The sequence below is a fragment of the Typopeltis vanoorti genome, chromosome 5, assembly GCF_054136105.1.
Source record: "Typopeltis vanoorti isolate ZY-2024b chromosome 5, IOZ_Tvanoo_1.0, whole genome shotgun sequence".
NCBI lineage: Eukaryota > Metazoa > Arthropoda > Arachnida > Uropygi > Thelyphonidae > Typopeltis > Typopeltis vanoorti.
This window is the reverse complement of record NC_143553.1, coordinates 44,768,283-44,781,519: the sequence shown is the minus strand read 5'-3', so window position 1 is coordinate 44,781,519 and position 13,237 is coordinate 44,768,283. Positions and strand designations below refer to the sequence as shown.

Here is a 13,237-nt window from a genome sequence, read left to right as displayed (position 1 = left end):
CTAGTTCGGTTTAGTTTAATAAGTATGAAAAATCTGGAGGAAGGAGGAAAAAAATAGGAATGATTTAATATATTACGACTATAATGTAAATTACAAGCTTGAAATAATGGTTATCAAGTAAATTATATTACTACAATATCTGTATTAATAAATTATATTATGCACTAGTAAGTTATATTAGCACACAAACATGTTAAAATATAGAAACTATTTTTTGCAGTCTTTTTTTAAATGCACAGGTTCCCCCCCCCTCAATCCAAGTATGCTATTTTCTCTGCTGTCATAAAACCGTCTGAATACGACTCAGATTTAATTGAATTTGTAAATGCGAAAAGTGTGCAAATTTATATGCATTATAACATATTAAATGCATTTAATTTTATTAAATGTGAATGTAGACACGACGCTATGTTATTTAAAAAAAAACTAAATAAAAACCCTTTGATATCTAATCTCTAACATGAATGGCTTACTGTTCATCAAGAAAAAAACAAACAAACCCATATTTCAATTATGTTTTCTTAACAGTAGAGTGTTTTTAATTATATATAATAGTACTTATATATTACTTTATAATTAGTATATAATAATATAGTATATATATTATGATACTTACATGCTATATTATAAAATTATACACGGCTAAATATAAACAACAAGAGAATTAACTCATTTACTTACAAAGAAGTGAGAGTCTTCAATCCATTGAATGCATCTCCAGCTATCCTTGTTATCTGGTTGTTGCTCAGATCACTATTCAAAACGTAAAGTTTGTTATTAATTCTAATTAAATTGGAATTTTTATATAATAGAAGAAAGAAAATATTTAAAAAATATTTAAATTTGTTTTTGGTTTAAAATTTTGAACTATTTAACTAGATAAATAAATAAACAATCTACACCAAATAAAGTTGCATATAATTTAATTATAAATGAATCTTGTTTAAATTCATTAGTTCCATCATGTGTAGAACTAATGTATAGAACTACTAGTCAACTCCATTTATTTATTGTGTAATAGTAAACTACAATGGGTGAAATTAATATTAATAAATATATGAAAATCACTCCCCATGAAGAATTAAATATTACCGAGTACTATCAATAATTGTTCAAGTACTACTATTATTACTTACTAATTTTACTGTTATATAGGAATCATGGACCGGTGAAAACTTTTTTTCGATTACTTTAAATGTTCCTAGTTGTTCGAAGAACAACAAAACTAGGGAAAGAGAAATTCAACCGTAGCACTCTTTAATTTTAACTACAGATCTTGTGAAGCGTGACGTGACATTCCAGGAAAACGAGGAAAGCCTCCTGACAAATAATGCTTTGACAAATCGCTGCTAGATAACATCCTCGCTACTCGCACCATGCATGTGTTGCCAAGGTGATTAATTATGAAATATCACTACGAGTCACTGCGTTCATTCACTAGTGTAATGGTTGACGCATTATCAGTGCCGGAGAGTGGCACAAGAAATCTATCAAGCTTTCCCTTGTTACCAACTGCAAGTCATATTGCTCAACTGTTTATTGAGTGTTTCACTCCACGAGACGAATACTATCACTGCGCGCTTGTTTTGAGTAATAAAAACGGAACGTTGAAGTGTTTAGATTGGTTAGGGGAGGTATACGGGGGTTATTACATTCTGCAATGCTTCGTGTGATCAACATCAAACATCTACTGCTTCAAGGGACCACGGCAATTGCATCACGCATTCAATGCCGTTTCAATACTTGAATTAATCGACGTCTGTTGTCAATGGGATAGTCAAGAGCAACCGGAAATGGAGTTCCATTATGTGAAAGAAGGTTGTTATTACAGTTCCAGATTTCTAACCCTCCAAATACTTACTCATACAGTCATTTGAAAGGGAGGTCACGAAGTTATTTGTTACGAGTCGTTTGCTAAAAGGCTGTTAGATATATGGACATGAACTGTTATCAAAGAATTACGGACAATTGTCATCAAACACCGTTTAGGGATGTTCTGAATCGCCATAAGGTTAAACTTACGCTGACAAAACTCTTTCACGATTTCCTTTCTGTTTGACGGGAAGGTAAAAAGCACAAAAAATTACTTCTTTGAAATTTGTACGTATAAAATGAGCTAAATCCACGCTGCATGCTCTAGATTTTGTGTTCCGTCATTCAGCGCCATCGGTATTCATCGAATGCAGCTGTTTTGCAGCAAATCCGAATACAGAGGAAGGCAAGTGCACAACACGTGATTGATTGGTAATTTATCTGCTGGGAAACGACCAGCCCTTTGCTATTTGCACGACCGAATAGTTTATGCTGTCCAAATATTTGCGATTTCGAAATTAAGCCTTCTCACCAGTGACAAGTCCAATGCACGTGCCATTCAAATCCACGCCACCTGTCATGAGACGAATTAAATCGACAGATCTATTTTCCTAGTCCGCGGGAAATGCCAATTCAACATCTATTTGGCGTCTGCGTGTGACACCAACTTTCCTCCTAACTCTCTCTCAGTATTTACCTACTTATCTCTGTATCAGGATTAACGGGCGCGATCACTTTCGTGTTAGCTAAGAGAAAAAGTAAGATTTTTGTCGACTTACATCCTCCGTAGCCGCCGATACGGTACGAACGCTTTGGGAGGTACTTCAGCGATCTGGTTTTGCTCCAGTCTCCTGCAAACAAAGAAAGAGAGCAAAGTTAATGATGAGCAAACCGACCTCGGACAGCTTAATTCCAGAGAGATCATCGTTCTCTGCTACTCCCTGCACTGCTGCTACAACGATGATCAAGCTGTTCTTAAGCTTAGCAACTTACCTGAAGAAGCAGAGGGTATGATAAAAATACAAGTGATTTAGGTCGAGTTGTTAATTAAAGTGTCCAAAGAGAACTAAAAACGTTTTGAAGTTAAAACTATTTTAGGTTTAATTATTTTTATAAAAAATATTGTATTTTAAAAAATGTTGAAGGCTGTTTTAAAATTTTTTGGAAAGACATTGAATTAATTCTATAAAGAGTTTTTTATAAAGACACCAAAATAGAAATAATATCACTCTATTATATATTTTTGTACCTTTGCAGTTAACATTATTATTATTAAATTGAAAAGTAGCGTTACATCATTATTTCATGAAATTGGACACTAACAACTCAATATGCTTGTGTATCTGAGTAAACTACACATTTCATATAAATGTGTAGTCCTGAAACCACATAATCACCATACTATACTTTATTTAGACGTAAATTTGTTTAAGAACATATTTTTAGCATTAGTAAAAAATCAGAAAAATATGATTTAATCCTAAAATTGAGATTCTATAAAAATGAATTTATTTCGATACATGTATAAATTAAAAATAGGCATACAATTATTATACTCAGAGTCGCGGGGAGGAAACACTGAAAAAATGACAAATTCAAGTTTTTTTTTCATTCCATAAACTAAAATATTGACCGAAAGTAAAAGAATCTCATGTAGTTGTAGGAAGCTAAAATATTGACCAAAACCGAAAGTAAAAGAATCTCATGTAGTTGTAGGAAGATCTAACACAAGGCGAACAGTGCAAAGGAAAAGGAACATAAACAACCCTCAATATTTTTGCGTATGACATCGGCAGTCGCGGAACAGGTAATAACGGAGCACCAGACAACAAGATGACATTCTTCCTGCTCACTAGACGCTTTTATAATCTGTATTAGTGCTTCATATTCTATCATAAAAAAGCCGGCAGATCTTTGTAAGGTCCCATTAGCCGAAAATGACCATCCATAGAGAATGCAGACATGCACAAGAATCTTACTGATATATGTGCTTGGGGAGGAGAGTAGCGGTCAACTCGTGGAATCCTTTACCAATCCAAGAGTTCTGGATAATGGGGATAAACATCTGTCCATAACTGCCGCTTTCTGTTTTAGATTTTTTGCACACAATTTCATCATTAAAGTTAAAGCAAACTATCAGAACCCCTTTTAGCTCTGGTAGAACGGATTTTGATGATATTTGAGATAACAGAGATGTTATATTATGCAAACAGAAGGATAAATAGTCGCTCCAACTCTGCATTTGTAACGACTTCAACTCTCAGTATTCCATCTCCGGATTTCTGCCAAATGGCTATTGAGTTGTTACAGCGCACTTGTATTTCATCTTCCAGATAGTTCTTTCTTTTCTCTATCTATCTATCCATCACACTAGCAGGATACTGACAGATATATCTGTCACTTGTAAGGCAGTGATCAATTTTTCTCTATTCCGTTAAGTTTTTGTATGGTTCGTTTTTTCAGATTTTTGCTCCAAAATAGAATAGTATTTTCTTGTAATCTGCGATAGCGTCTTCCGTTAACTTTACTTCACAATAAAATAATTAACTTAGGAAACTCTTATGAAACACGAACATAATATTTTTACTTATATGCTGCGCACTTTTTTTTATTAACCCATTTCGATCTAATATGAACTGCAAGATACTTCGAGAAATTTATAGTATTTATATTGGCTTGTCGAAAACGTTTTTTTTTCTCTCCTTACAACACAGTTAAGAACAAATCAAAATCGATGTTAGAGAAGTCTCACAAGAAAACTCGACATGCGGGTTCATCTGAAAGGCTGTCAGAGGCACTTCCAAAATCGATGTTTGAATAAATAGATCACCCACTGGTACCTTTAAAAGAGATTTTTTTTTTTTTTTTACTTCAAAGAGGTTGTCACCACCATATTAACTGTTTCGCTCGCAACTTCAATGAACAGCTCAGATCAGGAATTCAAGAGAAATATTTTGTGAAAAAGAATTTAAGATGCGGTTATCTTAGATCCTTTTCTGAAGATCTAAAGCTAACTTTTCAATCATTCAGAAGGGCGTTCAACTAGCAAACGCAACACATTTTTGGTAGACTGAATGAACAGCAGTTTTTTTTTTGGCTCGTTTTCCAGAGAGACTCTGTTCGGGTGCACAACTCAAAACAGAAGTTTTTAGTTGTTGCGTGTGTTTTATTTGTTCATCATGTTCGTGTTATTTTCCCTAAAATAGTGTAAATCAGATTTTTTGGGAATAAGTGAACATTACGGATTACAGTGCTTCAACTCAGCAGCCTTCCATATAAAAAAAAAAAAAAAAAAAAACGTAGTTAGTGAAGGAAGTGAGCTCACGCTTGCCAACTTCACAGTAGAATAAACTGCAGTTGAACATGCAATATGTTTCGCAGTAGGAAAGACCAAGGACGGTAAAACTAGAAGAAATTTAATCTTAAGAATTTTTAACAGTGGAAAACAAGTTTTCGTTCCATTTATTTTATTTTTTCCTTCAGTGAATCTGCACTTTACTTTTGTAGTTGTGTGAAACAAAGAACGAAAGGAAAAATAACTGCCTTGATTTCACGAAAAGTTTTTATTAAACTGTATTCTTTTAATTGTTTATGAAGCCTTTTAAATAAATAAAGTTATTATACTTTCTTGGCTCTGTATATGCAGAGCCAAGGAAGTAACTTAAATTTTCCACCGTCTTCCTTCAGAAAGAACACTGGCATTTATCCATTAATCTGTTTGTCCATTAAGTCTTCAATGAAGATTGACATCAAACATATTTTTACAGATAAATTATCATGAATCGATCAGCTAATTATAGGGATAGAGAGGTAACTGTACGCACAAAAAAGTACAATAGGAAAGGCTGAAGTACTTGAAACATTATAATAGTATTGGACTCTTTGAATACGAAACTAACTCTGCGACTGCTTCCGGAAGAGGCAAGCTTAAAGAACTGAGTTTTTCACACAAGGATACGCTTAATTAGTCTAATTAATTAAGTGCTAAGACATCGAGATGAGACAAAGCCAGCAAGTTAATTTATTTATTCAACTCACTTCATTTGTTTCTATCCTATTATTCACGTATCAAGTTTGGACGTGTAAAGTGCAAATGGTCGGTGATGGGCGATTTCGGTTCCATTTAATTACGTCAGATAGTGCTGATTACTGCTCGTGCAGTTACTGGCTGCCTTTGTAGAGGAGATAATTAACACGGAACAGAAAAATAAGACGAAAAGGTAGGGCACTAACACTACTAAATACGAACAATGGCGGACAGATGGCGTGATAAACAAGGGTGTTTGTGTAATGATTTCATGAGAAGAAACGAATAAGAAAGGCAGTATAAGGACAATGGGGTGCTCTAAGAGGCTGGCCTGCTGTGATTTGTCACGGTTCCATCCGCTTCGTGGGTGCGGAGTGAACTGGCATCTAAATAACTAAGAGACTCAAAGCCAAACATTGGAAGACAATATTAGAATAGATAAGAATGCTGCCAAAATTAGGATAGAAGAGGGCAGGACCTCTTAAACAGAATCTAAAGAAACTTATCCCTATTAAAGAAAAGCTTTAATGAAAAGATTTTACTCTTGGTGGGCTGGTTAAGATACACCTTAACACTGGGTGTAAATGAATGATGGGAAGAAAACACCTATTGATTGAAACCGAAACATAAATGTTCTAGGTTTATTATTAACAAATGTCCGAAGCTAATTATTTATAATTTCTTATAAGGAATTGAAGTATTTCAAAATAATTTTGGTGTTACTTGCTATTTTACATTATATGAACAATACCACGAAAATTTACATAATTCTTTTAATTTTATGTAAGCTAAATTAAGATAAAAGGTTTTTATATAGCTTACAAATTTCTTTTAGTTATTTATGTTTTAATAAATTTACAAGGAATTATCGAATCGTTCTTAGACATGATAAAATAGCAAACACGATAGCTTAACCAAAGTAGCTCTTTTCTAGCAAACTACGAATTGATATCTATTTAAACATTATACATTAATGTTTAAATAGATATCAATTCGTAATAAATTTATATTACGAATTATTTATTTATTTATATAATAAATAAATAAATAAATTTAAAATAAATTTAAAATAATTTTAAATTTAAAATTTAAATTTAAAATTAAATTATATATTAAATAATTAGTAAACAATTTAAACATTAAAAATAAAAATGTTTTTACTTTAATTTTAAATATTTTATGGGTCACACCGCTTCATCGCGATTTATTTGACAATTAAGAAACTGATTATAACCTAAGAAGTGCGAGCCTAATGGAAACAAAATCAACTTTTTATCTTGCCTCTTGCCCTTCTAACATATGACGTCATAAGCCCTCCGACCATTTGCTGACAATTCCATAGGTATTGCAACACTTTCCAAATAGACCTTATTAACTCCATTGAGAGAAGAGCGGCTATTGTCAAAAGGACTGGATAATGTAGGGATGCATGACCTTCAGGAAATTGCCTCTGCGATTGCGCAGTACATTGAGATGACGCCAATGTTTCTTTCTTTTTCACCACTTTTACTTAATTCGTTTGTCTATTATTAGATGGAAGATCCTTCCACGTTGTGTGGAGGGATTTTCAGTGTAAATCACTATGATAAGTCCACACACTTTAGCAAATTAGCGTACCATAATAAACAATTGATCTTTCTTTCTCTCCTTTTGATTCATGATTTAGAGCTATCGTCTGTCTTACAGAGACACAGGACAAGGTAAAAATAACACGTGGGAAATGTAAAGCACACATAACGCTTTTATTAATATCACAGACGGTTCGAAAGTGAAGCGTTGCCTCTTCCCGCGCGGATAGATTAAAGGTCGCAGGTGCACGTGCTTAATGATGCTAATAAAGAAGAGAGGAAGTGGGAGGAAGTGAATGAAAAGAAACGCTTAATTAAGGGGAAAGGGTTGAGAGGGAAAGAATCTCTTTAATTGGTTAAATAACCTAAAAACTGCCCTCTGTTCGTCCTTCGGTTGAAGCAAAAGGTTTTAATGAACAATTACTGGCCCCTCTAAACACTCCGTCCCCGACATTAATATGGTGATAAATAATGAAGTGTCACCACGAGACTGTTTGCTTCGCAATGAAGTTCGGGAAAGAGTTAAATGGCGATTTTGTTTTACTCATAACTACGTAGACAGCAAGGTATACTAACTTGGAGAAGAGATGGTTAAGTAAATGTGTTACACCTCCTCTAAGGTTCAAAAATATATTCACTAAACAAAAATGTTGCTCGTGAAGAATTAGGCGACACTCATACAGCCTAATTTTTTGAAAATAAGTGTAGAAGAGCAGGTTTTTGCTTTTCTACAGTGTAGTAATGACCAAAGCCTATGCGATTAATCATAACTAGTAATCGACTTCTTTGTGTGTGCAGATTCCAAATTCAGTTTTCGGGTTTATTTAAGGAGCTAAAAATCCTACATATTTGGGCGCTGAGGAGAAACTAATTCTCCAAATACTTTTGGCTGACTAGAATCAAATCTACGAGTGCTTCTTATTATGGAAATGACCACAACGCTACTTAGATATCTCAAAAGGAAGGAACTGAGAAGGAACTTGTGGACATGTTTTGATTCATTGCATATTGGTTGGAGAACCTACCGCCGTAACTTTACATATAAATCGAACCAAAATCCGCATAAATATGGATTTCAGTTCCAGTTTTGAATTACGGCCGATATGATGTCTGTTTTGCAGGATGAAAAATATTCGATTGTCCAGTAAGAAACATCCTGGCCATCTGCGTATGAGATGGACTAACTTACCTTCTATGAAAAATTCTTCTGAAGATTCTATTAAACGGATCCATTTAGTATTTTAAAAATAGCTGCGATCTTTTAAATATTCTGATTTCTATCTCGGATCTAAAGAAATACATCTACCGCTGGGATTAGCCAGATGTCACGTCCTTTGCATCAGATTGGGGTGCATATACGCATGCATTAATTGTCGTTTTAACTTGCCATCCAATTAAATCCGATAAACAGCCATTGGCTCGAGCGAAAGGGTGAAATGATCACGCAGTCAACGCGAAAAGCCAGATGTCATACAATTATCAAGCGTGATCTGGAAAATACGTAGGATTTTTCTCCGAGTTCTTTTATCATTAAACAAACCTCGGCAGCCTAAAGATCTTATCTTCGTACTGTGCAAAGAACACACTCTTTCTTTCTCTCTCTCTCAGTAAAAAAATAAATGGCTCTCTCGCACGGGCAATCTCTCCTCCACGCCCGAAGGTAGTCACGAATGAACAGGAGATGCAGGATAAGACATGATGCATTCTAGTTAAGGACAGTCGATCAGTCACGCAGAGTTTCAACCGGCTGTTTGCGAGCAAAGACATGTCAGTGAACAAACCAAGCCATTATTGGATGAGAAATGCGAAGTTAACTAATACTCATCTTTTAATACTCATCCAAACTGCGTGTGAATTGAAGTCATTCGCAAAATGAGGAATATTTCTTTTAAACAGGTGTGTTGTTTAGCTTGCATAAGCGACTTAAACGGATCGTTTAGGCCAGACAGCTTCAAAATTAATACCAAAGCGAGTTCATAAAGGCCATCAGAGATCGCATTATTTTTGGTGTGTTCATCGGAGGTTTGTGTTTATCAGAGGAGAGATTATCGCCTCTATCTGATACTGTTCAATTCAACTGAAAGTTTAAAGACTTATAAGATGCTTGAACCCTTTTAGTATAAAAGGACGAAAAAAAAAACCGAAATATTACTTATTAAAATAGTGGTCACAGCGTCCCCTGAAATGTTTACAGAGTAAGGAATGGTACAACTTAGGTGGCAACAAAGTTTGTGTGTTAAAAATCTACAACTCCGATTCTGGCAGTGAAGGGCGATTTATTATTATTATTTGTTTTTTCGCTATTGTTAATTACTTAAGTTGCTTTTGTAATCCTATCAATGAAAGGTGTATGAACAATTGATGAAGAATGCTCTACGCAGAAAAGCTCCTAACACAACACAAAATCTTCTTCTTCTTCTACGCGTTATTCCCGCTTCCTATGCAGGGTCCGCGTGTTACTTAGATGCGACTTCTTGTTAGTACTACTCCCAACCGACCCGTCGCCTGGTCTGCCGCTGGGGGGGGGGGGGGGGGATATATTTTTGACTGTAGAGGCGTATGTTCACGGGGCCGGTTTGCGGGATGAAAAACGCCAGATAAACTGGCGGAAAAAACCCTACTGACGGCGCCCAAGACCAGCTAACTTGGCTATGCCTGAGGAAGATCCTCAAATTCCTCACATCTACAACGGGAATCGAACCTGGGACACTCCTTCCCCAGGCATATGGTAACACAACACAAAATACATCTCACTATTTTAGTAATTACATTGATAGGATTATAAAAGCAATCCTATCAATGTAATTACTAAAATAAAGATAAAGAGACAAAAGGCTTCATTTCGGCTTTGCAAAATTATATAAATGAAGTGTATATTAAATCTAGCATTATTTCAAAGCCGAATGCAAAAACTCTTAAAGTTTCATACGAAATTAGACCAGAGAGCTTACGGGAGTGCACTCGCCCGCATTTACGAGTTGCCCTAGCGCGGGCTTTATAGGAGACATGATCGCTTGCCCAGCCGTCCGTTACTTTACATATAAATCGAACCAAAATCCGCATAAATATGGATTTCAGTTCCAGTTGAATTACGGCCGATATGATGTCTTTTTTGCTGGATGAAAAATATTCGATTGTCCAGTAAGAAACATCCTGGCCATTTGCGTATGAGATGGGCTAATTTACCTTCTATGAAAAATTCTTCTGAAGATTCTATTAACGGATCCATTTAGTATTTTAAAAATAGCTGCGATCTTTTAAATATTCTGATTTCTATCTGGAATCTAAAGAAATATATCTACCGCTGGGATTAGCCAGATGTCACGTCCTCTGCATCAGCTTTCGTAAGCGAACTCTCATTTGCTTACGAAAAATACACCTCTCCGACACTTGGAGTTCCTTAGTACTGAACGAGTTTTTGCTCTCTTAAGTTTTCTGCCTGGTCTCTGAGGAGAACCAACCAATTCGAAACCAGCTGCCAGGACCAGTGAAACCTTATCAAACTTGACCAATAGAAGGCGAATATATGGCCGCTTGGGCAAACGCTCATGTCTCCTATAAGGTCCACGCTAGGGCAACTCGTAAATGTCGACGAGTGTATTCCCGTAAGCTCTCTGGTCAAATTTCGTACGAAACTTTCATAGTTTTAGCATTCCGCTTTGAAATAATGCTATCAGTGTAAGTTTGCCAACATCGTAAATGTTTGAACAATTGATAAAGAACACAAAAAAGCTTCTAATACAACACAAAATACATCTCAGTACTGCAGTGTGCATACGCAACAGATCACAATAATGAATTTTCTTCGTTACCATTCTTTTCGTCTATCAAAAGCTTGACGAAAAGAATGGTAAGGAAGAAAATTTATTATTCTCAATCATTTCTTAATCTTTCCTTCCTCACACGTGCTTGTTTAGCACATCTACTGACAAAGGGTTTATATGCTATAATTTTGATAATCTTTATAATAAAGTTATAAAGATCGCATTATAAACATTCAACTCCTTTGCAGTTACAAGTCATTTCGTTCTTTTTTCCAATTTTAGCAATTTTCCCATATTCTTTCAATAAGATTTCTTTCTTTCTTCTTGTCTACGTGATTTATTTGAAGCCCGATATTATCTATCCCATATTTATTCTAACTTGGATTAGTGACTTCGTGGTTTATTTTCCAAAATGATAAAAGTTACGTGACTATTTCTTTAGAATAATAAATAGGACAGTAAACAGCATTTGCACTCTTCATTTCTTTCTTGTTTAAGAGAAAAACTGAAATATCTTATTTTATTTCCCACCATCCTACGAACATTACCTTCTTAGGCTCGCATGTGCATTCCTTAAACACTAAACAAACAAGAATTTGATCTGCTTCCTTCCCACATGTTTGTAGCCCTTGAAATGAGCTCCAATGACCAAGAATACAACGCAGCAAATTATTACACATGTAGGTACTCCACTTTTTCGGGGCACGCATAAACCATTCCTTCCTTGGACAGCATTCTTTAAGGCAACAGTGAAACGCACGTGCTTCTGCGCTATCTGTCAGTCCGCTTTCTGTAACAATGACAGGAGGCGGAACCCAAGTCGCTGTCTGGAATGAATGTGACTCTTAAATGCATCGTTATGGTGGAATAAATTCGATTAAGTTATGTTGGCTTTCTTTCTCCGTGGCAGAATTTTTTTTTCCACTAAGGCCATGTTTCCCCCCCCCCATTTTCTCTTTCTTCCGTTCTGCTGACTTTTCTCTATTTATTGAATCTCTCTTCTATAAACTGAGCAAAGTTGGCTGAAAAGGACGGAGTTTTGATGCTTTAGATACATCTTCTTATATCTCCAAAACTACATCGCTACTCCTAATAATAGCGCATGTAAACGGGAAGCAAACCAATGCTTATCTAAGGGGCAAAAGGCAGGTAAAAAAACTCCTGCTATGGATTTTATATAACAAAAACTGGAACAATTTAATGCATGTATTATTAAACAGCAAAAAATTAAAGAAGAATCACAAAATTCACGCCTTCTGGTTCTAATTAATAATCGTATTATTCTCATTTTTAAACAATGAATGTTGCTATAGAAACGAACGTTTTTATGACTGGTTAGTCAGCATATTTTTATTTGTTAGTTAGACCAAAAAGGGCGTTACCTGAATTAATTTAAGGACCATTGTTGAAGTCAAATCACGCTAGCACGTGATTCTTAATTAGTGAGAAAGGTTAAGACTAGTGATTGGGCTAATATTTTGTCATCTGGAAGAGGAAGGGATTAGCATCATTTGATATCATAGCAAAAATATTGCGAGCAGAATATAATGTGGAGAAAACGCGGATGCATTGTAGGTGACGCCGAGAAGTAAGCACCCATTACTTTAGAAATCGTCCGCCTACCAAAATAGATATAACAATTTCAGGCCTGCTTACATGCGCACACGAACTTGTCACCTCTTTAAAAATATACCATAGGTTCAGTGTTCGCACCTAATGTACGATATTACTAGCAACGTGTAGCAGTCGGCTTTAATCAATCAGAACGTTTGGTCTCCACTGTCAACATCTAGAGATACCAACACCGTGACATCATGTAAGACAACCCTTCTTGTTGCTATCTCTTAAGTCCCAATAATTATTCTTCGCCTCCACTCACGGACAAAATAAATAAAAAAGTTTTTCGGAAAAGAAAAAAAAAACTGTTCGAAAAAGCGGATGTTTCATCAGTCATTTTTAATAACCGTGTCAGGTTCTTCCTACGTGAGGGGATTTCTACGCCTCGACAGTGGCGGAATGAATTTGGAAAGCATGCGATATTTTTGAACACAGGTTCGCCACCCTTT

General features: G+C 35.4%; 1 protein-coding gene across 1 annotated transcript in view; it reads right to left on the bottom strand.

The window, feature by feature from the left end:
* LOC150106349 (protein slit-like) overlaps positions 1-13,237 on the bottom strand; it is a 427,776-nt gene that overhangs the window by 133,561 nt on the left and 280,978 nt on the right. Inside the window, exons 11-12 of the mRNA XM_090392392.1 lie at positions 2,592-2,663; positions 682-753 (exon numbers count right to left, since the gene is read on the bottom strand). Coding sequence (XP_090248518.1) covers positions 682-753; positions 2,592-2,663 — 144 coding nt within the window. The remainder of the gene's footprint in view (positions 1-681; positions 754-2,591; positions 2,664-13,237) is intronic.